Source organism: Alosa sapidissima, chromosome 8 (genome assembly GCF_018492685.1).
Source record: "Alosa sapidissima isolate fAloSap1 chromosome 8, fAloSap1.pri, whole genome shotgun sequence".
NCBI lineage: Eukaryota > Metazoa > Chordata > Actinopteri > Clupeiformes > Clupeidae > Alosa > Alosa sapidissima.
In genome coordinates, this window is record NC_055964.1 from 1,404,055 (window position 1) to 1,430,194 (window position 26,140).

The 26,140-nt window shown below is 40.1% G+C and overlaps 2 protein-coding genes across 3 annotated transcripts in view; both read left to right on the forward strand.

The window, feature by feature from the left end:
- dnah10 (dynein axonemal heavy chain 10) overlaps nt 1-26,140 on the forward strand; it is a 313,740-nt gene that overhangs the window by 154,116 nt on the left and 133,484 nt on the right. For both annotated transcript variants that reach the window (XM_042101375.1, XM_042101376.1), the window contains one exon: nt 16,368-16,591. In XM_042101375.1, coding sequence (XP_041957309.1) covers nt 16,368-16,591 — 224 coding nt within the window. The remainder of the gene's footprint in view (nt 1-16,367; nt 16,592-26,140) is intronic.
- Nucleotides 23,470-25,594, forward strand: LOC121715569. The gene is made up of 2 exons (XM_042101430.1): nt 23,470-25,112; nt 25,193-25,594. Exons 1-2 carry the CDS (start codon nt 24,110-24,112, stop codon nt 25,222-25,224), a joined length of 1,035 nt encoding a protein of 344 aa, XP_041957364.1. The 5' UTR covers nt 23,470-24,109; the 3' UTR covers nt 25,225-25,594.

The following is a 26,140-nucleotide window of genomic DNA, read 5'->3' on the forward strand; positions in this document are numbered from 1 at the left end:
ATAATAGCCTACTGAATAATAAATTAGATGACGGAATGAATTCCGACCACAGAGAGGAGGGTGTTCATTTCACTCAACGTAGGCAAAGTGTCCCATAATTGGAATCAATAGGTGTTGCATTTTATTTATGCACATTACCACGGATGAGTTGGATGGAAACGCTGAGGTCGTGACTAGCTAGACGTCTCGGTCGTTTTCCCGTGATCATGAATTAATTGTGTTGTTTTCCCGAGATCACAAATTAATTATTTTGATACCTCGAGATAACAAGGTGAAAAAAATAATGATATGACCTGGCCTCTCTCGGCTTCCGTAATAAACCGCTAATGACGTTTACTTTTGACCATCGCATTTATCGCCTGTAACTCTGTGATAAAAGGACCTACAGTGGGCAGTGCTTCGACTTGGCCAGCGCGGACCGCGAGGGATCACGCAGCATCACGCGACTTTAATTTGTATTTTTCCAGTGACGCTGCAGCGACACTGCAACAACCGGCAGAGTCTCAAGTGAGCAGGGTGTCTCGTAAAAAGAAATGGAGCTGGAAAACCCTACACAGACTTCACTACAGACTTTAGCAGACTGGTTTAGAAATAATTTAATAGCCAGAAATATGCCTGCCCTGCCCTAATAAAGAAATATTTGGTTAACGGCGAGTGAGCGTTTGCAGCCGTAGAAGAAACGCAGGACAAATTAAACATTCTGGTTTTCTCCGAGTGCAACGATGATAGAAAGACATCATTTGGACAAAATATACAGTGGGCATCGCTTTCAAATGGCCACTTCAGTCGCGCATTACGCGGCGTGAAGCTGCGTGAAGCTTTAGTACCACTTTCAGCCACTGTGCGTCGCTCTGCCACTGTACATTGCTCTGTCAGTGGTAATTGTTACCGAGAGGAATCCCAGCCTACGAATTCAATAACAAAATAAATCGTAATTAAACATTACCTCGATTAAGGCTACTTGGGTATGGCTTAAGGCTTGACTACACGGTGGTAGCAAAAATCGAAATCTGCTTTTGATAGCCTACCGGTGCCGCTCCACAAAACGAAAAAATATCTTAACTGGCTGTCTATGTTATTGTCAGTGTTGGGGGTAACGCAACTACACAAATCAAAACAGTGTCTTAATTTGCCCTACTTCTTGACTGCAATGTAGTCAATTGACATGTCATTTTTATTTTTCTGTATAATAAACAAATACATCTGCTTATGCCGCAGAATTACATTCATATTTGGCTGACTGCAGACGCGCCACTTCCCTCCCCATATTCCAAGATTAAGATAGTAGCCTATACAAAAAGCACTTCATACTATCATAAAAATTCGTTAAAACGAATAGCTATTTGCAATTTGACAAAACACTGGTCCTCATTTTGCGAATGCTAGGACGATATGAGCCTGTTGCATTTAGTTAGATGTCCGAGTCACGCATAATGTTTGAAAACCACTGGCTCGTATAATCACAATAATTTAACACAGGACAGTTGGATAGCCTACTTCATCATGTCCCCATGCCTACATTTTTGTAAGTAGCATAGAGATCGTTAAAAACAATAAAGTATGGCTCTCCGTTTGGGACATCGAAAACTTATATTTTTAATAACTACCGTCGAAGATGCTGACTTGCAAAAGCCTCGGGATAACACGTTATCTCCACTATCATCAGTCATGCCCCTTGATCAAAGTGGGGAATGAAATAAAAGTTTGAGAACCACTGGTTTAACAAGTTACCTGCAGTCCAGAACACACAGAATCTGTTGCAATATTCTGATGATCGGCAATGATATCGGCAAATGTTTGTTTTCCAAAGTAAGAATTTCACCTTCGACAATTTCACCTTCGACAATGAATAGCTCATTACACTTGTTACTGTTAAACGTAGGCCTACCTGGTATCATTACAAACATTATTCTGTGTCCTAAAACTGGCATATTTTATGGCATTGTGTCATGTAAGTTTGTTGCAAAATCTAGAGAAATGTGTGAGGTGGTCAGCGGGAGACAATTGAGACACACATTGGATTGTGTTATTACTTGAACATTCCACACTATCCACAGCTGTGGTAGGCCTATCAGCGGCAGGAGGATTACTGTTAGCGCAGGCTTTATATACAATTCTTCAACATAAGGCCTCGAATGTTGTCTTGTTTGTGGAGCGCTTTGCTTCACGTCTGTAATCTCGGCTTCATTGAAAATGAGGGCTTCCCTCAATGACCCTCCGAGAATAAATAAAGGTTGAATGAATGAATGAATGAACAAATGAATGAATGAATGAATGAATGAATGCAGGCTTGCCCAAAATAGGCTAAAGGCTTGTGGTTTGCGCAGCCTACAGTAAATAACAGACCCGCCAGAATGTGCGTTATGATGCTTTTTTACGAGCAAGATGTTTTTGGTACCCTACGCACACTGCATGTTCTTAAATAACAATGATCATCAGTAATATTCAACCATTAATTTGGGTAAATGGGCAAGCGTGACCACCTTGATTGGCTGATGATTGTAACGCGGGCATGATTCCAAACACCACCCTTACGATGATGGGTGACAGGTCTCAGAATGCGTGCGTGTGTGCATGCGTTATTCACAAAGCCTTTCAGACAACTCCTAAACTAGGAGTGAGTCTTCATTGCTATGGATTACGTCATTACTCATGCACGAGCTTGACTGAAGTGACCACCTTGATTGGCTGACGTTTGTAACGCTGGAATTCCAAACACCTCTTTTACGATGATGAGTGACCGGTGACAGGTCAGAGAATGCGTGCGCTACACAAGTAGTGCGAAGGATGGAAGATGATTAATTACTGAATAAAAAGGCCTAGCCTAAATGAATAAAGAGTAAGGCAAAACAAATAGCCTAGTAGCCTAATGAAACATAGGCCTATGGATTGATGCAGTAGCCTACCTTTGCAACATTATTAAATGAATCTGTCACCATATGCCTAGGCTACGTTTGCAAAGAGGATAACATTTTAATTTGATTCACAATGAAACGTTACATTTAATTTACATGTTAACAATGAGTAGTTTTGGTTGTTGTTGGTGGCGTTATTGCATCCCTTTTATGAATGCAAAATTGTTCCCTCGCGATTGGAAGCTCCTGTTGCGCATAGGCTACGCATTTCAAAACATCGCAACGTAAAATGCCACAAATTCGCCAGTTAGGCTGAATAAAAAGGCCTAGCCTAAATGAATCAAGGCAAAACATATAGCCTAGTAGCCTAATGAAACATACGGATTGATGTAGCATCTTTGTAACATTATTAAATTATTCTGTTACTATGCCTACGTTTGCAAAATAGAACATTTTAATTTGATTCACAATAATGTTACATTTAATTTACATGTTGACAATGAGTAGCCTAGTTTTGGTTGTTGTTGGTGGCGTTATTGCATGTTAGTTATGCCTACAATGTAAAATTGCTTCCTCACGATTGGAAGCTCCTGTAGCTGCATGATTTCAAAACACGGCAGAATGCTGCAGGTTTGTGAATAGGTCTGTGAGTAAGGAGTCCTCTTGACTTCTTTTAAGCTGTCAGAGGTGGGAAGGTGTGATTTGTTGGGGGCAGGGATTAACTGGGCACAAATGTATGATGGCCCCCCCTTCCCCCCAGCCAACGTGAATCGGGTGGTTAGTTAATAGGCCTATCGTGAAGATTTTTCCTGCCATCTAAGGCACGAGTGCATCTGTGAGGCCAAGCCTCACCAAGTAGCTCGTTTGTTTACAACTAACATTCCATTTAATTAAACTGCTTTATAGGCTATGCCGAAATAGTTTTCAATATTTTGAATATTAGTGTCGGGTGAATTGAAATGTTCTCAAAGTAGCCTTATGGCTGAAAGCTGCTTGGGATCCCCCCCCCCGTCAAGCAATATAACCATACAAACGCGCTTCCTGCACTCATTGTTTCAAAAGGAGTAATTTTGGCTTTGTCAGAACTGAAGAGCTGTGGACGGCACACTGCAAAAAATGAATTCTAACCAAGTGTTACTGATCTTATATTAAGATTAAAAAATCTATTTGGTATTGTTTTTAGTATGAAAAGACTTACCTAGCGCCCTCTCAAAAGATCATTTTGACTTAATTTAAGAAGACTTTAACTTATTTTAAGGAGTCTTATCAAGACAAATTTGCTCAACGCACTGGCAGACAAATTTACTTGTTTTTAGGACAAATTTGCTTAACGCACTGGCAGACAAATTTGCTTGTTTTCAAGATGAGTTGTCTTAAAATAAGTCAATTTTTTTTTAAATTAAGTCAAATGATTTCACAAGAAAGCGCTAGGTAAGTCTCTTTATACTGAAAACAATACCAACTAGTTTTTTTTATCTTGATATAAGATTAATAACACTTGGTTAGATTTTGTTAGATAAGCAGTTTTTGCAGTGCACGGCACGGCATGCCCAATGAAAATAAATTAACGCAACGCAACACAACACAGACCCCGCTTCTCTCGCGTCAATCACTGACATGAACGAAACAGAACCCGCTTCTCTCACGGCAGTCACTGACAGTAACCTAGAATAAATGCATGGGGAAAAACACTTCCCCATGACAAAGACATCGTAAAACACTGCAAGTTAATATTTTGTCACTAGCAACATACATCTGTCCTCTGTCAAATGTATTATGTTCCAAGTAGCCTATGCGTTAATTCTGCTTCATAAAGTTGAAAAAATAAATTTGCTTATTTCACAGAAAATATAAATAGCCAGATAGGGTCTACAGTACAGAGTTGGTAAGTTATGGTAGGCCCGATGGAAGGGCTGTTATGAGAGTATTAAAATATGGGATATTCTACGGGAAAACATTAAAACGGCAAGACAGCGGGGGAAAGTTAAAATACGTGATAAACACGGAAAAAGTTGGCATGCATTGTTTCGGTCCCCGTGCACAGGGATTATTTGACATATTATTAATCACATATGATTATTTGTGAAATTGTGCAAACATTTCACAAATAATCACACATTTGAAAAGGAAGGACTGGTAGCATGCAAGCTCACGGGAAAGATTGATTTAAGAACGTTATCACAGTGTGTGACTGTGGCGCGGGCGGAAGACAGCAATTGGCAGGGGAGGGTCATGTCTTTTTTAACAATTCTGTCGGAGGGTCATTGAACAATTTCTAGCAGGCAAGAGAGGGTCATGCAACTTTTGACTGAAGCACTCAAAATTCCTCGGGTGTCCCCTTCAATAAATAACGAACAGTCCCTAGATTGCTGCTGGGCTATATGTCTTGGTTCATGTCTGTTAACAACTCATTGCCATCAAACGCATAGCCCATCTCGCGGTTGCATCCATTACAAACAAACATGCAATGTGAACGTCTGGGATTGGGGAGAACACTAAATGCTCTACTGAATAAGCACGAAGTCAAACATTTAAATGAAAATAAGTCTTTAATAATAAAAAAAAAAAAAAAAAAAACGCTAATGAAGTAAACTTCAAAAATCGTTTATCGCCTGTAACTCCGTGATAACAGGACGTAAGGTATTTGGCTGAGCAAAGGAGGTTAATATGCTCTATATTTTGTCCAAATGATGTCTGTCTATCATCGTTGCACTCGGAGAAAACCAGAATGTTTAATTTGTCCTGCGTTTCTTCTACGGCTGCAAACGGGATTCACTCGCAGTTAACCAAATATTTCTTTATTAGGGCAGGGCAGGCATATTTCTGGCTATTAAATTATTTCTAAACCAGTCTGCTAAAGTCTGTAGTGAAAGTCTGTGTAGGATTTTCCAGGCTCCATTTATTTTTACGAGACACCCTGCTCACTTGAGCCATCTACCGGTTGTTTGGGTTGTTGCAGCGTCTCACTGGAAAAATACAAATTAGAGCCGCGTGATACCGCGTGATCCCACGCGCGGACCGCGAGTGAAGCTGGCCAAGTCTAAGCACTGCCCACTGTAGAGCATATTAACCTCCGTTGCTCAGCCAAATGCCTTCCTGTTATGTCCTGTTATCACGGAGTTACAGGCGATAAACGATTTTTGATGGTCACAAGTTTACTTCATTAGCGTTTATTTTTTTGATTATTAAAGAGTGTTTTTCATTTAAAGGCTTGACTTCGTGCTTATTCAGAAGAGCATTTAGTGCTCTCCCCAATCCCAGACGTTCACATTGCATGTTTGTTTGTGATTCATGCAACCACAAGATACATTTGTCATAGGCGCCAATACCGTGGGTGCTCCGTCTCTCGGGCACCCACTGAAAACATCGAGCACCCACGTATGCCAGCTTACAGTCCCGGCTAAATTTACATTAATTTAAAATCAAACATTGCAGTTTATGTTAAATTCAGCATCTCTCATAATGTGATTGGATATGTTGCTGTCAATTCCCTACTCCATATACTAACCACCAATGAGAGCGTCTCTTGTATGAAAATTCCTGACACTTCCCACCTGAAGAATTAACGCAAGGCTTTGTCGGGTCTTCAGCCCCGAATGTATATAGCCCTGAATATAATTTTAAAAGTAGTCTGACAAAGCTTATTGTTTTGTGACACAGCTAAACACTGGTACCTCATAGAACGTCTTATAACAGACAGCTTTATGCGCAGGGGAGAGAGCGCGCGCACGCGCGCACTGTGCTTTATGATTGTTGCCTTCTGATGGTGTCTTGCTAATTCACTGAACTGCATTAGGTGACACAAATGGTATTGCCTTTATCTTATAACTCCTTGTCTGAGTGACTACCAGGCCTATGGTTTTTAAAAGTCAGATGTTCCCTGACAAAGACATTCGAAAATTAAGAATGTTTATTGACTTGAAAAATACACTAATTTTTGCAAACTCCCTTCATTCAACCCTTGAAGACATCGCGGTCTGGTGCGCTATGTAGATCGTTTCTCGTACCATTTAATTTCTCAGAATTTAGGTCTACTAGGCCTACAATAACATCATCACCAAATACATCTTTTATTTTTAGTTGATCAACCACAAAGAGTAGCATAGGCCTACTGTGCACAGTGCACTGACGACTGTAGCAGCCCAAGGTAACCAATTGTTGTAGATGAGAGGCAACCCCTTGTTTCAGATAGCCTGGACAACATGTTACAAGAATACAAGTGTAACATAATGAAACTAGTCCCATAGCATTGCCTAGTTCCCTTCCCCAGGTATCTTAAAGGATTCAAAGAGAGAAAAAGAGACTGGTATACAAAAATAATCTCAATTTATTATTGCTAATGGTTTGGTTAAAATATTGACGGTTGGCAACCAATACAGCCCGAGGGCACACAAATGACCAACAGCACGGCCTCACTACCACACAAAACACAATGTATCGGACACCTCAATCTCAGTTAGCACTGCAACCACAATAGGAGAACTCTGTATAAGCATGCAAGCTCATCACTGGGTAATACATGTGAAGCCACACCACATCTATGTTGGAGGCTGACTGCGGACAAGTGTTGTGCGATGTTAAAATACTGTTTTGGTAAAACCATTCAAAATAACAACCATCCCTTTAAAAAAAAGAATAAAAGAAACAAACAAAACCAATATACACAATGTACAATGAGTCTTGGAGGTACAGTACAATTCTTAAAATTACGATGGGGAAAGCGGCAATTACACCTAGGAGCACTCGATGTCTGCAACAAATCACAAGCATACCATAAGCACACGTAGCATACAACCAACTGCACAGGTTTCTTTCTATTTGTATTGTCCTTCCCTGGGTTACAAAATAGTGTTCACATGGTATAATGTCCCACTTACAACATATCACACATAATACATATATAGAATCTATTTTTTTTTTTTTTACCCACAGCAATAGTGCAACATGTTTAAGCAGGGAAAACACAAACAAACAGCACAGTACATCCCACATTAATGAACTGCTACTTTGCACTAATGGTCCCCGCTCTATTAAAGTGCGGCCTTGGTTACCGGGCTTCTTAAGTTGCACGCAACAGTCCATAAACAGATGCTTACCATTCCTGTTTACAGCATTACAGCAATTCGCCAGTGGTGAAGGAAAAACTCTCGCTGCTCCAGCTCACGACGTCTCTGCTTTCAGCTGAGAACAAAGGCGATGTGCCGACCAGTATGACTGAACTAGCCTACTCTCGTCCAACTTTTAACAAGTTGTGCTTGACGCTGAGAACAACGGCTATGCGCAGACCAGTATGAATGAACTGCTCTCGTACAACTTTTAACAAGTCGTGCTCGACGCGAAAACGAGGATTCTGACTCCAGTATAAATTAACTTTTACCAGCTCGCACTTGACGCACGCTGACTGGCCCAACCAAACAATTAAGACTGACAATTAAGCCACTCTACACGCTGCTTCTTATCTACTTCCTAGTCCCAACCACGCCCTATAGTACCTGAGTGGAAAACCAAATAGAGGAGGTTAGCCTACAACGGACTCCCTCTGTTGGAGGGGAGTAGGTATAGATAGCCTACCTAGGTGTCAGTCTTATCACACTTCATCCGGTTACACAAGGATACAAGGAAGTTTATTGTCACATGCAGTGCTGGCCAAAAGTATTGGCACCCATGCTAAAGTTGACTGAAAAGAGGAATATAAAATGATCTTTTGGAAATTGATCTTAATGCCTTAAGTGAAACATGAGGAAATATCTAACCTTTAAGGACACCAATTTTCTTAATGAATGAATAATGTATCATAAATAAATAAATGTTCTTCCTTAAAATACAGGGGTCATAAGTATTGGCACCCCTATGTTAAATTCCCATAGAGACAGGCAGATTTTTATTTTTAAAGGCCAGTTATTTCATGGATCCAGAATACTGTGCATCCTGATAAAGTTACTTTGGCCTTTGGAATTAAAATAGCCCCACATCATCACATACCCTTCACCATACGTAGAGATTGGCATGGGTGTTATTTCAGTTAGCCTATTAGCTGGTTTGATTTGCATTGAGCCTACAATGGCCAGTTCAGACAAAGCCGAAATTACTCATTTTGAAACATTTGTATGGTTATATTGCTTGACTTAAATCCCAGAGAGTAGGCTAGGCTACCGCACCCCATAGTGATGGGCCTCGCGGTCTTACGCGTTCATTGTGGGGTATAAACAAGCTGAGAATTTAGCGGTGTCACGTCTGCCTGTCACAGACGTGGGGAGCTGAAGCTTGGGATACAGTTACTACAGTAACAGTATTTTATTTGACTTCTTATGGAATATTTTTTTTTTTTTTTCACTTTTATAAAGGCTTTGTTTGAATGCTGTTGGAACAAATAGAAGGCCTAGTTGATTGTAAAGGCAACTTTCTGTTGCAATATTCTGTGTGTTCTGGACTGCAGGTAACTTGTTAAGCCAGTGGTTATCAAACTTTTTCTTTCATTCCCCACTTTGATCAAGGGGGCATTGACTGATGATAGTGGAGATAATGTGTTATCCCGAGGCCTTTGCTAGTCAGCATCTCCGACGGTAGTCTACCCTATTAAAAATTATAGTTTTCGATGTTATAGAAAAATATAAGTTTTCGATGTCCCAAACGGAGCCATATTGTTTTAACGATCTGTATGCTACTCACCAAAATGTAGGCATGGGAACATGATGAAGTATCCAACTGTCGTGTGTTAAATTATTGTGATTACGAGTCAGTGGTTTTCAAACATTATGTGTGACTCGGACATCTAACGAAATGCAACAGACTCATATCGTCCTCGCATTCGCAAAATGAGGACATACAGACTGCTCAGATAACAGGTGTACCTCCAGTTATGGTTTTAGTCAAGTCATTTAAATGTGCTGGTGAAACAGTTGTGTACTCTATTGTTATTTATCGCCTATTCACCCACGCCGTCAATTCTGTGGCGCAGTGCGTTAAGGCCGGCTGATGACAGCCGCTGTTATGCAGCAGTTATCAGTCCCCTGTCCAAGAGTTCGAATCTGGGTTAAGCGTAGTTAGCTTTTGGGAAACGCACCCCTGATGTCTGATGTGTGATCAGTGGAATATGGGGAGGGAAGTGGCAGTGTTTTTTTGCGCGTCTGCAGAAGTCAGCCAAATATGAATGTAATTCTGTGGCATAAAGCAGATGTATTGGTTTATTGTACAGAAAAATAAAAAATGACATGTCAAGCAGTCAATTGACTACATTGCAGTCAAGAAGTAGGGCAAATTAATTTACGAAACCAAAACATGGGTCATAGTTGTCTAAGCCTCTATTGCGTAGCCTGTTAAAAACTTCGCTAGATAGTATTAAATCGTAGCCTCCTGCTTTTTCAGAAGGGGCGGCAGGCAGAGCGATGTACAGTGGCAGAGCGACGCACAGTGGCTGAAAGTGGTACTAAAGCTTCACGCAGCTTCACGCCTCGTAATGCGCGACTGAAGTGGTCATTTGAAAACGATGCCCACTGTAACAGGAAAGTATTTGGCTGAGCAACGGAGGTTAATATGTTCTATGTTTTGTCCACATGCTATAGGCCTATGTCTATCATTGTTGCACTCGAAAAAAACTGGAATGTTTCATTCGTCCTCCTTTTCAATCGTCCCAAGCGGTCGTTCTCTCTCCAAACTAACTTTATTCTCAAAATGTTGAGTTTAATGTCGACACGTCGAAATTAAAGTCGACATGATATTTCAACTTTATTCTCGAAATGTCGAGTTTAATGTCGACATGGCGACTTTAAAGTTGACATGTTGAGTTTAATCTCGTCATGGTAAAAATATTTTTTTCTGTGTGGCCCTAATACTCCGTCGTAGTATACACATATGTATTTGGCTTGTGCGACAAAAAACAATATTGCAGGTAGGGATCGACCGATATGTTTTTTTCAGGGCTGATACCGATATCAATTATTACCAAAACAGGAGGTCGATAACTGATATGTACGTTGTCAAAAAGGGGGGTAGATAGTAAAGGCGATATGCTGCAAAAATTTCATTCAAAAGCATCACTTGCAAGTGTATATCCTGTGTAGGCCTATCATGTTAATCCAAGAGCTGCGTGATAGCAATTATTTTCATAGAGTAGACCTACACAATGGGCTATGTGCTTGTTAAGGAACCTGTCACAAAGAGGATGCTTTGCCATCGTGTGTGTGAGTGCACGAGAGAGGGAGAGGGAGAGAAAGAGGTGCATGCGTGATGGCAAGTGTTACGGTTGAATAGTTTAACAAAACAGTTTTAAAATAGTTCTTAGGCTATTTAAGCATGCAATTTGTGTCCATATGCTATAAGCTACACTTTTGAGAGCCTAAAAGGCACGTTAATAGCCAGCTCAGGACGCGATTTAGTTCAGGTCGGATTAAATTACGACTGGCCCTGAGTGCATGTAGTGTTTTCTGACAGTCCGTTTCAAAAAGGAGCAATTTGACTTTTTGACGTTCGCTATCGCATAATTTAGGACTTGTCTGTACTATGTCTGCAGGGCTGCCAACTTTTAAAAAAACCTTGGAGTGAGATTTGGTGGGGGCCAACCAAAGTTTTGCTGCGTATATAGGCTACATAGGACATTTTTGTTTGGCTCATTCAGCATTATTACCGTACAATAAAAAAACCTCAGCCTGAACCTGCGTTCATCTGATGCTGTATCGTCCTAAGGGTGTTTTGTAAGAATTTTAAGAAATGTTTGTATATTTTAACTTTTAAATGCATCAATCAGGTGCACTTTCAGAGGTCAGACTTGCTTATTTTTATGGAAATATTTGTGCTGTAGCCTAAACTATTTTGCACTTCAGAATTATATGCACACACAGGTGGAATAGTTATGGTGATATTGCAATAAGTGCACAACCACAAAACATATATGCTACATTTCACAGTTCAGAAATGGTCAAAAATGTGTGTATATTTCAGCACTCCATGAAATTATGCAGAAGTGGTCACTTGTGTTATTCAGCTAGTTAATTTAAGATACGATGTTGGTCATCGTAATGGCCATCTAGCCTATAGCCTACATGCTCTTCCTTTTTCAGAATGTATCCATATCTGGGAACGTATGATGTGAATGTTTGCATATGGCTTATGTCAGGCTTTATATCAAGAAGAAAAAATATTTGTGTCTCATTATTTGATGTTCTTCATATTTTTGCATTAATGTCACTAGGAAACATGCCAATAGAAATATATTAATTTATCTGTGTAGACCTAAGTGGGATTGGCTGGAACCTGGCAATATAAGAACCATGATAGTGGGATAATCTATGGCTGAGCAATTTACAAAAATGTATGTACTGACAAATACTGTAGTTTACATTAGAATACATTATAGTTTCGCCCCAATGAGACTATGTAGAAATGCAATTTCAAAACCGGATTACTCAGGAACCACTTATTGCACAGAGGCATGCTTTATATCCTCGTATTCGGTAAGGTTTGCTGTTTATTGTGATATTTGCCATGTGTTGTGTGAAGGGTTAGTGAGATATTAAACCGAGAGTAATGGGTGTGCACTGTGTGCAAAATGCAAATATGATTAAATTGTCAGTTCAATGTCCAATGTTCAATTTTCTCACGTATCATTTATCACAGCAACAGCGCTAATATCATTGGAAAGCTTAGATTCCGCTCGTTCACGTGATGTATGATATGTATAAGTTTAGTTTAGTTGAACCTCATCTGCCAGGTATTTGACCTACCAGGTTGACACTTCAGCGTGAAAAATACTCAATAAATACTCAAAGCATACCTGAAGCTGGGAAAATGCCGGGGGAAATGGATGGCTTGTGAAGTATAGCATCGCAAATGAGAGAAAATGTAGAAAATTCCACAGACAGGTGCTCTTGAACCCTCTCACCATCTCTGAAAGCATAACTAGTCGATCAGTGGCTCAACAGGTGGATCTAGGCTATAGATAAACTCATCTATCAGGCATTTGACCGATCGGGGTTGACACTTCAGCGTGAGAAATCGGGGGTGTGGCGTGTGAGCATGTGAAACTAATCAAATGTGTGTGTCTCACGGCCAATGCGTGAGAGTTGGCAGCCCTGTGTCCGCCGAGGTATCCCGTTATTCACAATTAACGGACGAGGCGGAGGCAGAGAACTCGAGTTTGTAGACTAGTAAACAGCATACCACTAACGTGCATGAATCGGGAATTCGCTAAATGAAGGAAGTGGGTGCTTTACTTATTGATTCGGATCAAAGAGACAATAGCTTACAAAGTGGTGTTTTTGTAACTTCAGTGATGGTTGTGATTCATTGCAACTTCAGCAATGTAGGCTACCTTCCTTACCTTCAAAAAATAGCTCCGTACAGCTGAAGCCCAGTCTACAGCCTACAGCCTCAGTGAGAATCCTAAACTTTCTCTGTGTTCAGTCTTCGATCCTGATTGGCTGCATTCGTGCTAACTAACAAGACGGTGTAGTGGGCGGGACAATGCTCTTGACCACACAGTAGCAAATGCAGGGAGTGAGAGACGCTTTACAGACAAAGTAGCGCGTTTCATTCTTTATCCATTTCAATATCGGCTTATCGGTGGAAAAAATGACCGATACCGATTATTATAAAAATGCTAAATATCAGCCCTAATAATCGGCCAGGCCGATAATTGGTCGACCCCTAATTGCAGGCACTGATGAGGTCTCTTATCCAAGTACTAACTAAGCCTGCTTAGCTTCAGTAATTCAGCAAAGTCTGAAGTCTGGGGGGCGATGGATCAAAACGAAAAACAATGGTACCATGCTATCCTTGTGGGGCTGCATGCCCACCAAGTTTCGTGCACACCGGTCTTTCAGTGTCCCGGGAATCCTTGATGGAAAATTACACGCAAAAAAAAAACGGAAGAAAAAACTCTGACTAAACCTATATGACTGCCGCTTTGCTGCTCGGTGGTCATAATAAGAACATGCAAAGTGACTGAATCAAACTTACAGAGTACTTACAAAAAACTAATCAAAACATAAACATTACATACAATTATATAATAACAAAAACAATAGTAACCTAGCAACCAGAAAAGAGACAACATGTGGATGAAAGCGTATTTCGCCTGCAACTGGAACACAGAATGGAAATGCGCTTTTCTTAGTTATGCATATGCATTTATGGGAAGGTTGAGTGGAAAGTAAGAGAATTGCGTAAAACATGGGAGAAGAAAAGCAGGTGTAATCCAAATTGCGGTCAGATGCGTCAATTATGGAATCTTTCAGAGACAACAGAATCAGTATTCAGAGCACCAGTTTTGTCTTCATGGTACTGTATAAAAAGCAATGTTAACTTTTGTTTGACTTTCTAATGTTGTACTTTCACTTTCAGTGTCATCCACTTCCCAATCTGCTCAACTTGGGTATTAAGTCTGTCATAGCCTACGTGCAGTAAATACCATATTTTCCGGACTGTAAGTCGCTCCGGAGTATAAGTCGCATCAGTCAAAAAATGTGTCATGAACAGGAAAAAAACATATATAAGTCGCACCGAACTATAAGTTGCATTTATTATTTAGAAATGTATTTCACAAAATCCAAAACCAAAAACAGACAGAGACTATGTAACTGGGCACGTACAGGCCAAATAAATAAAAAAATAAATAATGTTAATGAAGATGAAGGAGTAAAGGCAGCCAAGAGGAGGGCCGGAAGGTAATTGTACAGCAATTTAGGCTACAAAAGACTCACTGAAAGAAAATGCTGATGTGGTACACCAAAATTTAGCTAAAATGTGGAGAATATAATGCAATCAAGCATTTTGAGCGGTGTGGAGTCACAAGCTGGCAGCAGATTAAATGCTCACGAGAGAGAGAAAAAGATGCGGTTTTAAAAGTGTGTGACCGAAGCTAGCCAGGCGATAATAGTTGGCCCACTGTAGGGCCCGACGGTAATTGTAAAGCAATTTACAAAAGATTCACTGAACAAAAATGCTGATATGGTACATGAAAATTTAGCTAAAAATGTGGAGAATGCAGTGCAATCAAGCATTTTGGCAACATGGAGGCACAAGCCAGCAGCAGAGTAAATTTTCGGGAGGCCAACTCCCAGAACGAGAGAGAAAAAGATGCACGTTTTAAAAGAACATGCAGAGGAAGGCGTGAATAGCTGCCAGCTGAGGCGAGCCAGGCGATAAAGAAGGCTGCCAACGAGGGCCCGACGCTAATTGTAAAGCAATTTACAAAAGATTCACTTAACAAAAAAAATGCTGATGTGGTACATGAAAATGTTGCTAAAAATGTGGAGAATGCAATGCAATCAAGCATTTTGGATGATATATAGGCACAAGCTGGCAGCAGAGCAAATGCTTGGCAGGCCACCTCAGAGAGAGCGAGAGAAAAAAAGATGCATTTAAAACCAGGGCCTAAATTTCAGCGCGGGATTGCGGGTATTGCGTATAATTTATTAAGTCCCGCAACTCTAGCCATCATAATGTGAGAAATTCCCGCACACATTTTACAGCGCTGTCTGATAACCTTAATTTAATAATGGAGCGGCCTGAATGTGGGACTATTGACTGGACGGACCAACTCTGACTTCAATTGAACGTAGCCCCGTGCAGAGACACACTGCCCCGCGCAGAACCACTTTGCGGGTGCCTCTCTCTCTCTCTCAGCAGGCTTTGTCACCGCTGAAGTCAAATTATGCTAGGCCTAGGTGCTTCTACAGTACATCAACCGCTATCGACAGGAAAGGAAAACAAAAGTTTTGCAATCAGGAACCGTCAGGAATTTCATGTAGGATTCATGTCAGTTAATATGAATTAACATTTAAAAACATGTTCAATTATAGATTTTTTCATATATAAGTCGCACCTGACCGTAAGTCACAGGACCAGCCAAACTATGAAAAAAGTGCAATTTATAGTCCGGAAGATTTGGTATTTTGAGTAGTTTAAAAAAAAAAAAAAAAAGAGCGGAAAGAACTGCTCTACATTATTTTGCTGCTTGTTGACATCTTATTATCATGTATGATCGCTAAACTTTTGATTCTTTTTAATGTTGCCATCAGTTAACTCCATTCAGCTGCACTTGTGGTTAAATTATACTGTTCAGCTAAGGGCACCGCAAATAGTTTTTGAGGGTGATTATTGGTGGTGGGGAGCGCTGTTTACGTAATGAAGTGAAAGCTTAGTAAGTTCCATGCAAAATAGCAAGAATTTTCTGTCGCTTTCAGCGGTCAGAAAAACACGCTATTTTCGCTGTCCATTTGTACACTGAGCCATCAGACTCAAGACTCAGAATGGAGAATGGAACACTACCAAATTGAAAATGTTTATATTTGTTTATTTCATTTTCTCCCTTACAGGAGTGAGCTACCTCTTTTTGTAACAACAATTACCATCAACATTGTTGTGTGGCTATAAAGTATATCTATTTATCAGTCATACTTAAGATGTTATGCGTGTGCAAACTTGCCTTTACTGTGGGGTCAAAATATGTGAAAATGTTTTGAGATTGAAAAGTGGAACTTCGTCTGTTTTTCCATCACACACCCAAACACACAGATGTATGACAACATTGCATCTCTACAATTTGATGTGGGGAGCAATGGAGAAACTATGGCGAAGGCATTGGTGTCAGCAGAAGGAGAGGTGATGACATTGAGGCAGGCTGTGCCAGCAGAGGGGCGAGTGGAGGACTGGATGACCAAAGTACTGCTGGAGATGAGGAGAACGAACAAACTCATCACCAAGGAGGCCATTTTTTTCTACAGCCACCAAAAGAGCAGGTAATAAAGGTGTTCTGTTGGAATACTGAATCTAATAAGATGGGTTGCCAAATAGTGAGTACATAGCAGATATTTGCCTGCAGTTTGCCTGCAGTACACATGCCATCATTGACATAATTCCATAGCATAATTCTTATCTTATATTATTAATCTGGGCACTTTCTTAATTGTTAGCCACTTGATTGTGGTTCTCAACCTTTTTTCAGTGATGTACCCCCTGTGAAATATTTTTTCAGCCAAGTACCCCCTAACCAGCGCAAAGCATTTTTACTTGAGAAAAAAAGACTTAAAACAGAGCACTGTGCCATCAGTGACTAATTTATTAATTATGACTGACATAACCTGTCTGACTGAGTGATTGACAGGTGATGGTGGCATGTGACAGGTTGGGTCGAACCATCAATGAAACAATGAAATTGAATAGCCTACTGAAATATAAAATTCATTTTATGAACTTATATTTTCCTGAAATATTTATTAAATAATTGTTTTTAAAGTATTTTTGCATGGATTCTACTTATTAAATATATGTATATTTTAAAATCTCACGTACCCCCATTTGAGAACCGCTGGTATATGCTGTATATCCCCCCTTTCTATCTCTAACCAGCTGTCCTCAAACAGATGTATCCCTTTATATTCTGAGTTTCTTCCTGTTGAACGGGACGTTTTCTGAGCCACCCATCGCCTAAGTGCTTTCTCTTTCGAGGGTTCAGTGCCTCAAAGGGACACGCTGACTTTTTGGGACTTTAGCTTATTCACGGTATTCCCCAGAGTTTGATAGGTCGATGGATGCATACCCTTCTCATCTCTGTGCGTCTAGTTACTCCCACCTCTAGCCTAGCTTAGCACAAGCGCTTCAAAGTGGCCGACTTCGTTAGCCTACACCTCCCAATAGTGAAAAAAGAATTCCAACATTTTCCTATTTACATGCTGTGATTTTTACAAATAACAACATCAAATGAGACACAGCCCTTTTGTAAGTTTATACATACTTGGTACTATGTTCACATTCCGGTGAATCAGAATCAGAATAACTTTATTCGCCAAATGCATCAACAGACACACAGGAATTTGCCATGGCAATTCAGCAATACAGAAACTCGACAGACAGCAGTATGCGCATAGCTGCACAAGTATGCTTAAAACAGTTAATAAATAACAGTAATAAAAAGTCCAATAAAATAGGGTGGGGAGCAGTGGATCAGCTATGGAAATGGCTCTTGGGAAAAATCTATTAAGTATAAGTATATACTCTTTTGATCCCGTCAGGGAAATTTGGTCTCTGCATTTATCCCAATCCGTGAATTAGTGAAACAAACTCAGCACGCAGTGAACACACAGTGAGGTGAAGCACACCCCAATCCCGGCGCAGTGAGCTGCCTGCAACAACAGCGGAGCTCGGAGAGCAGTGAGGGGTTAGGTGCCTTGCTCAAGGGCACTTCAGCTTTGCCTACTGGTCAGGGTTCGAACCGGCAACCCTCCAGTTACAAGTCCGAAGCGCTAACCAGTAGGCCACGGCTGCCCCTTAACTCTTTAACTGCCACGGAATTCTAGAATACTGCACCCCCTCACTGCCAGAACAACATTCTAAATCCCCCAAAAATCTGCTGGATATTGTCAAACTGTGTATAAAGTACCTGTTTTCTGGTTTTACACTACTTTTTGATAGCTACAGTCAAATAACAAAGGATGTTACACCACTGCCTCTATTTAGGGCTCCAAAAAACATTGTGTATGTCATTGTGGTCATAACATCAGCAGTTGCACAATACAATTTGTAATATGTACTAATGAATTATCACCTCAAAAACACACACAATAGATAATATTCATAGGAAGATTTAATTTAATCAATTAATAATATATTATTACATACTCTAAATATGCACACATCTCATTACATCATTACAAAATGATTGAGTAGCAAACTTATAACATACAACGTGACAAACGGTAGGCGGTTTTAATTCAGATAAATCAGGTAGTCTAACAAACAGTGACATGTTAATCATGTAGTACCATGCATGTCATTATTTATGCTGTTCCTTTGCAATTAAATTCAGGTCCAGAAAGGTTTAGAATGACTAAACATAAACACCCCTGTAGTAATATTGAACAATAAATATGAATGATAAGTTATTTTTGCTAATTGAGGGGCAGCCGTGGCCTACTGGTTAGTGCTTCGAACTAAACGGAGGGTTGCCGGTTCGAACCCTGACCAGTAGGAACGGCTGAAGTACCCTTGAGCAAGGTGTGTGCTTGATATTTAGCTGATGCTAATTTGTTTCTTGAAGTTTGTGAATGACGCAATTAGCATATTTGTGAAATATTAACCAATCGTGATCTGTCTAGAACATGTGGTAACACTTTATTTGAAGGGGTCTACATAAGGGTGACATGTAACCGTCATAAGAATGACTTGACACATGTCATGTACATTAATGACACATTATTGATGTTTATGACTGTTGTCATAATGTGTCATTCGGTTTTTGGAATGTCAAGTTGACATTGTTTTGGGTGTCATCATGACAACTTGACATTAGCCAATATGACATTATTTGATGGGTCTTTGTCATGACAATTTGACATTAGCCAAGAAAATATAACCTGTTTACAATATTGTCATGACGACTTGACATAGCCAAGAAAGAAATGCAAGGTGTTTGGCATGATATTGTCATGACAACTTGACATATAACTGTTTGGCCTGTCTTATCTTCTAGTTTTGTAAAGTGAAGGGCCTGAACAATTGACTGTCATGACACCATTATAATTGTGTCATGAATACTTTCCTTGACCTCAACTACAGTGGTACAGTTTTGACTTGTCATTAAGCTGTCACAAAGAACTATTACACATCAAAATAGTTTCCTGACAGTGTCATGAATTGTCATGACAACTTGACATAATTGTTTAATTATTACATGAACAAGTTCATATAACTGTGTTTGGCCTGACTTATCTTCTAGGTTTGTGAAGTGATGGGCCTGAACAATTGGCTGTCATGATGCCATTATAAATTGGTCATGAATACTTTTCTTGACCTCAACTACAGTGGTACAGTTTTGACTTGTCATTAAGCTGTCACAAAGAACTATTACACACCAAAATAGTTTCCTGACAGTGTCATGAATACTTACCTTTGACCTAAAGTACAGTGAACCATCTGAGATGTTTCCTGAACATGTCATTAAGTGCCATTACACTATCATGTAGGTCATATTTCTGTACATTTTACATTTCTGGAACATTGAGTCTAATTTCAACTACTGTATAATGACAACAAATACCATACTCAGTCATGACTTAAGAGTTTATTTCAGCAATGCATTTTGCAAAACCATAATACATGGACATGTTACCATGCCAGCTAACCTAACTGTGCATGTGGAACATGCATTGAACTATTCACATACTAGTCTTTAAGCACCATTTCATTACCATCATTTCTGCAGCTTTTTCAAATCATGCACGAGTCTACCCAACACACCATTACGATGACGGATTCCTAACCAGTAGTACCATTCAATCATTTTAAGGTGTGTTTTGAGGGACTGAGGGGTTCGATTCCCCCTGAGACGTCATATTTGTCTGTGTAAGGGGCACTTATTTTAATGTAGAGTGAAGCGCTGCCTTGCTAAGGAACTTTTCACAAGAGGAGTAGACAAATGAAAGTACCAAAATAGTTTACCCAGAACATATAGCCGGCATTTATTAAACATCAAATATCAAACAGTATGACCTTGTTTCTCTTTTCTGTCCTTTTAGTTGTGAAAATCAGTATTTCTCTTAGTTTTCAACCTTTTCACACAAGTTGAGAAAAATATAAAGTAAAATGACCTCAGAGCTTTGATAAAATAACCCCAAAATAATAAGTAGGCTACGATGAAATGAAGAAATATTGAGTAGAAGCAGTTCATGTTGCAGGCAAGATGATCATTCGCGCCCTCTGCTCTTCTGCCTCCCGTGTCCAGTGGCAAATTTGTCCAATGGAACACTCTGCATAGCAACAACCTGCATAGCAGGGCAACAATTCAATTCAATTACTCTCTCGATACATTTTAGCAGATCTGGAAATATAACTCATATTCATGAACTGTAGTAGCTTATTCTTATTTTTAATCTATACATTCACTACAAAGCCTACATGAAACTTCAGCACTAGCATATCACGTTGTAACATGGCTTCAACATAGCATGAATTAGCACTTCAAATCATTAAACTCATGTTCAACTCCGATTGGTTTTTAGCTTATGCAGTACCATCAATACATTTCCACACAATGCATTAAACAGCTGAGTTATATGGAAGCATATGGGTAGCTTTATTCAAATGAGAATGCATTCTGCAATATGCAATTCAAAAAGACATTACATTATGCAATTTAATATTGCAATTTGAAATAATTTCCAACAAATTGTATTTTAATCTGCAAAGTGACAATGAAATCCTAAAATCAATTCCAATAATTTTGGTTAAAAAATAGAATAAACATGGATTGAATTGCATTCCATTTTGCCATGGTACTTCAGTCTCAAAATTCAAATGGCAATTAATTTTGCATTTCAATTTTCAATATTCAGTTTCATCATTTAACTGTCAATTCGTTTTGCAATTTAATATTTAAAGTGCAATGTAGGATTGCATTTTAAAAACATATTTGGCAAAACTGTCAATGCCAGCCTGAAAACATTTTGGATTATTTTGGGCAAAACATTTTGCCATCGTTTTGAGGCATTGGCAATTGCATAATGTAATGTCTTTTTGAATTGCATATTGCAGATTGCATTCTCATTTGAAGAAAGCTACCCATATGCTTCCATAGAGTTACAGCAAAATAAAACTTTTACGTGCTTAACTCATTAAACACATCTATCATGCCATGTCTGCTACTAACATAAATGATGAACACGTGTAAAACACTCACCAGAGAAAACTCATACAAGTAAGTACAGTAAACTCCTTGTCGTAATTTCGACCCTTTGCTGTTATTCCTTCCTTAGAAGTAGGTTTGGTGGGAAAACCCCTTTTAACTAGCTCTTCAATGTTATTTTTAACTTTTCTTCTCAGTGTGGAAAATCTAAATATGGCTTCAGCTCACTATCGTTCTGCTGTCCTTCTGCTGTTTGCGATTTCTGTCTTCTTCTCTAAGAATCAGTGTAGCAGTTTCCCCTCTATGCAGCGCCACCACTGCCACCTACTGGACAAATACGGTGTGCAGGGAAAACATAACTAAAAGTAAGAAATTAGATATTAAACTAGAATAATGTAATCCTATTAGTAGGCTATTTTCGAGTGGGTTACATCTGACTGCAATGCACCTTCAATATGTTGAGTAGCCTATATCTAATTTATAATGGTGTCATGACAGCCAATTGTTCAGGTTCATCACTTCACAAACCTAGAAGATAAATCAGGCCAAACACAGTTATATGTCAATTTTGCATTTCTTTCTTGGCTAATGTCACGTTGTCATGACAACGGTTTACATTTTCTTGGCTAATGTCAAGTTGTCATGACAGATACACCCTCAAATAATGTCATCTTGCCTAATGTCAAGTTGTTATAATGATGACACCCAAACAATGTCAACTTGACATTCCAAAAACCGAATGACACTTAATGACAACAGTCATAAACATCAATACTATGTCATTAATGTGCATGACATGTGTCATGACATTCTTATGACGGTTACATGTCACCCTTGTGTAGACCCCTTCAAATAAGTGTTACCGAACATGTTTACTATCATATCAACATAGCAACAGCACAGTAACGATGTTTTAATTGGCTACATGTTATCGCGGCAATGATGATGCTCCTTGGGCGCACATATGCACCCTTGGCATTCCACAACACACTCATTGGGGGCGCATATATGCACCGTTGGCAGTAAACGGGTTAATACTTATTGAGGTGGTATGAGGTCCTATTCCTCATCGCACTGTACCTCCTTCCTGAGAGAAGCAGCCTAAAAATGCCACTTGCTGGATGGGACTGATCAGCAGCAATTTTGACTGTCCTCTTCCTGACTCTGGCCTCATACAAGTCACTGATTGAAAGCTGCCTCTGTCCAGTCAGCTTCTCTGCTGTGCGCACAATTCGCTGCAGTCTGTTCTTTGCCTGGGCAGATGCTGAGGCAAACCATACTGTAATGGATGTCAACAGGCTTTCCACAGTGGCTCTGTAAAACCTGGACCGAACAGAGCTGGAAACGTTCAGTTTGGATAACTACCTTAGGCAAAAATTCCACTGTGAGCCCTCTTAATAATGGAGGTGGTGTTTTCTTCCCATTTCAGGTTGTTTGTAATGCTTAGCAGGGCCTAGGATTTGAATGACTCCACCTAGGTTGCTAGGTTACGGGGACTGGCGAGACTGACGCCGCTCCGTCTGGCTTGTTTTTGTTTGAGTTTTTCAATTTTTCGCAATTTAATTTTATTTATTTTTTCTGACAAAGTTTGTCACACGCTTCTTGAATTTTACCCCATCGTGGGTTTTGTTTTTTGGAGGACTAACACCTGACTGGGCAATCGTTGCGCTGGTTGCGCTGTGTTCCACTGTCTGCTGTTGAGCTTGAGGCTGTTTTTGGGACTTTGGCTACACGGTATCTCTCTCCCTCTCCATCCCATCCTGTCGGTGGATTTGACGCTGAGTTTGTTGACCAGCTGCTAGGTTAGTCGGTTGACTAGACCTTCCAGGGAGATTGAGGCTTTGTGCTGTGTTGCCTTAGCTGCTGCGCCTCCACATACAAGACCTACAGTGTCTGTCTCTTGGACATTTGTACTAGCCTACAAGGGATTTCTCTACACCGCTGAGCAGCTCCAACAACTTGCCTCCTCAAATGCCAGCACTTCTATCGATGAAGCTGTGCTCCACCTTTGCCAGGCTACGGGGATCCTTCGGAGGAAGCGCTACATGCACAGAGGGTCGTGTCGCTCCTTTACCATCTATCATCAAGCAACGGAGGATGCTATCCCGACTCTGCAGTCCCGGTGTGTCTCTCCTGTGTGGTCCACTCCTGTAGGCAACTCTGCTCCCCGCAAGAAAGTCTTCCATCAACACCTCATCACCATACGGACTATGCCTGTGCTACTGCTGCTGCTGTTGCTACTGCTCCCGTCACTGCTGCCACTGATTCCACCTGTGCGGGCTCTGGTGGAGAGGCTAATCTCTGCCGGGTAAATCTCTCTAACTGCGGCCCCTTCCAAGAACGTCAACAGGACTCTTCTTTGGTTAAGTTTGCTGTCTTAAATGCTCGCTCTGTTTCCAACAAAGCATTTATTCTGAATGACCGTTTTACGTCCCACCATCTAGACTTTCTGTTTATCACCGAGTCTTGGCTCTCTGGTGATGACATCATTGCACTTGGTGACCTTTGCCCTGCTCACTGTAGTTTTTTAAACTCACCTAGGGTCTCTGGTCGTGGTGGTGGTCTAATTACAGTGTTTAAGAACAGTTTTAAATGTAGAATTGTACCAACTGATCTGTTTTCTACTTTTGAACTACAAATGTTTAAGATCAATGCATCTGTACTTTGTGCCTTAGTCTACCGTCCACCAAAAATTAATTGTAATTTCATTCAAGAATTTGCTGAACTTCTATCTTTTATGGCCTCTTGTGCTGATAAGTTATTAATCTTGGGGGACTTTAACATCCACATATGCTGCCCATCTAAACCTTTGGTCAATGAGTTTTTAGGCCTTGTGGACTCTTTTAAGCTTGTGCAGTCAGTTATGGCCCCAACACATCAGAAGGGTCACACACTAGACCTAGTGTTGTCCTCTGGTTTCTCAGTTTCCAATGTTAAAATAGTTGATACTGGTGTGTCTGACCATTTTATGATTTTATTTGAATCTTCACTGTTTTGTCCCCCCCCTCCACCCCCCTCATCCTACTCCCTTGTCAGAGCTATTAAATCCACCACAGCCTCACAGTTCACTAATACTTTTATGCTCTCTCTTTCACCTGCTGTCTTAGATTCTCTTTCCACCTGCACCGACACTGAGGATCTACTTACTCTTTTTAATACATCTTGCCTTGCCACTCTTGATTCTGTAGCTCCTTTAAAACAAAAGCGGTGTAAATCCAATAGGTCAACTACTCCTTGGCTAAATTCCACTACCTGTTCGCTCAGAAAGGCTTGTAGGAAAGCAGAGCGAAAATGGAAAAAAGATAAACTACAGGTCTCCTATGATATATTTAGAGATTCTCTTAAGGCTTATCAAATCACTGTCAAAGCAGCAAAGGCAGCTTTCTATGCTGAGCTTATTCACAAAAATGCTCACAGACCAAAAGTGTTGTTTAACACAATTAATAAAATCATAAATCCTCCTACTACAATGTCCTCTCTTCCTGCTACAACAGAAACCTGTGAGATGTTTCTCAATTTCTTTATTGACAAAATTGACAACATAAAGTCTCATATCACACCCTCAATTTCTGATCCTGCTTTGTATCAGTCTGTAGTTTGCCGCCTCCAACAATTCCAACCAGTCTCTTCCTCACAGTTGTCAGACTTGGTCTCTCATATGAAGCCCTCTTCTTGCCACTCTGATATTCTTCCATCTCACCTTTTCAAAGAAGCTTTTGCGGCTATTTGCCCTTTTATCTTGAGCATCATTAATAGCTCCCTGGCTAATGGAGTAGTACCCTCTGGCTTTAAACACGCTATTGTGCAACCTCTCCTGAAAAAACCTTCCCTTGATCCCATTGATTTGAAAAATTATAGGCCCATTTCTAAACTGCCCTTTCTCTCTAAGATCTTAGAAAAAGTTGTTCTGTCACAAGTCTCTTCCTATTTAAACACCTCTAATATCCTTGACAAGTTTCAATCTGGTTTTAGACCACTTCATAGTACAGAGTCTGCCTTACTTAAGGTCCATAATGATCTATTGCTCTCTGTTGACTCTGGCTCTTGTGCCCTATTGGTCCTGTTAGATCTTAGTGCTGCTTTTGACACCATTGACCACAAGATCCTTTTAAAACGCCTAGGTGTTGAAGTTGGTCTGCAAGGCACTGTATTAAATTGGTTCAGATCTTACTTAACTGATAGATCTTTTTCAGTGCATTTAGGCAATGCTTCTTCGTCATCTGCTCCCATTAAGTGTGGTGTCCCCCAGGGTTCTATTTTAGGGCCTCTATTATTTTCTTTATACATGCTTCCCCTGGGCTCCATTTTCAATCAATTCAATATTCGTTATCACTGCTACGCAGATGATACCCAATTTTATATTCCGGTGGCCCCTGAAAATTCCTGCTCATTGACAAACCTTTTTCTTTGTCTTAATGACATTAAGAATTGGATGGCTAACAACATTTTACAGCTAAATGACAGCAAAACTGAAGTAATCATTTTTGGACCACCAAATTCTGTCAACAATGTAAGCAAGTCTCTTGGCCCTCTGTCTGTTAACCATCACAGTGTGGTCAAGAACCTAGGTGTTTTCCTAGACTCTTCTCTGACTTTTAATAAGCAAGTCAACAGCGTTGTCAAGGGAAGTTTTTACCAACTTAGGACAATAGCAAAGCTCAAGTCTTCT

Coding starts and splice junctions, on each gene's coding strand:
- LOC121715569 (XM_042101430.1), top strand. CDS start 24,110: ATGTTTAAGATCAATGCATCTGTACTTTGTGCCTTAGTCTACCGTCCA. Junction 25,113..25,192: donor AGTCTCTTCCTCACAGTTGT/CAGACTTGGTCT, acceptor GAAGCTTTTGCG/GCTATTTGCCCTTTTATCTT.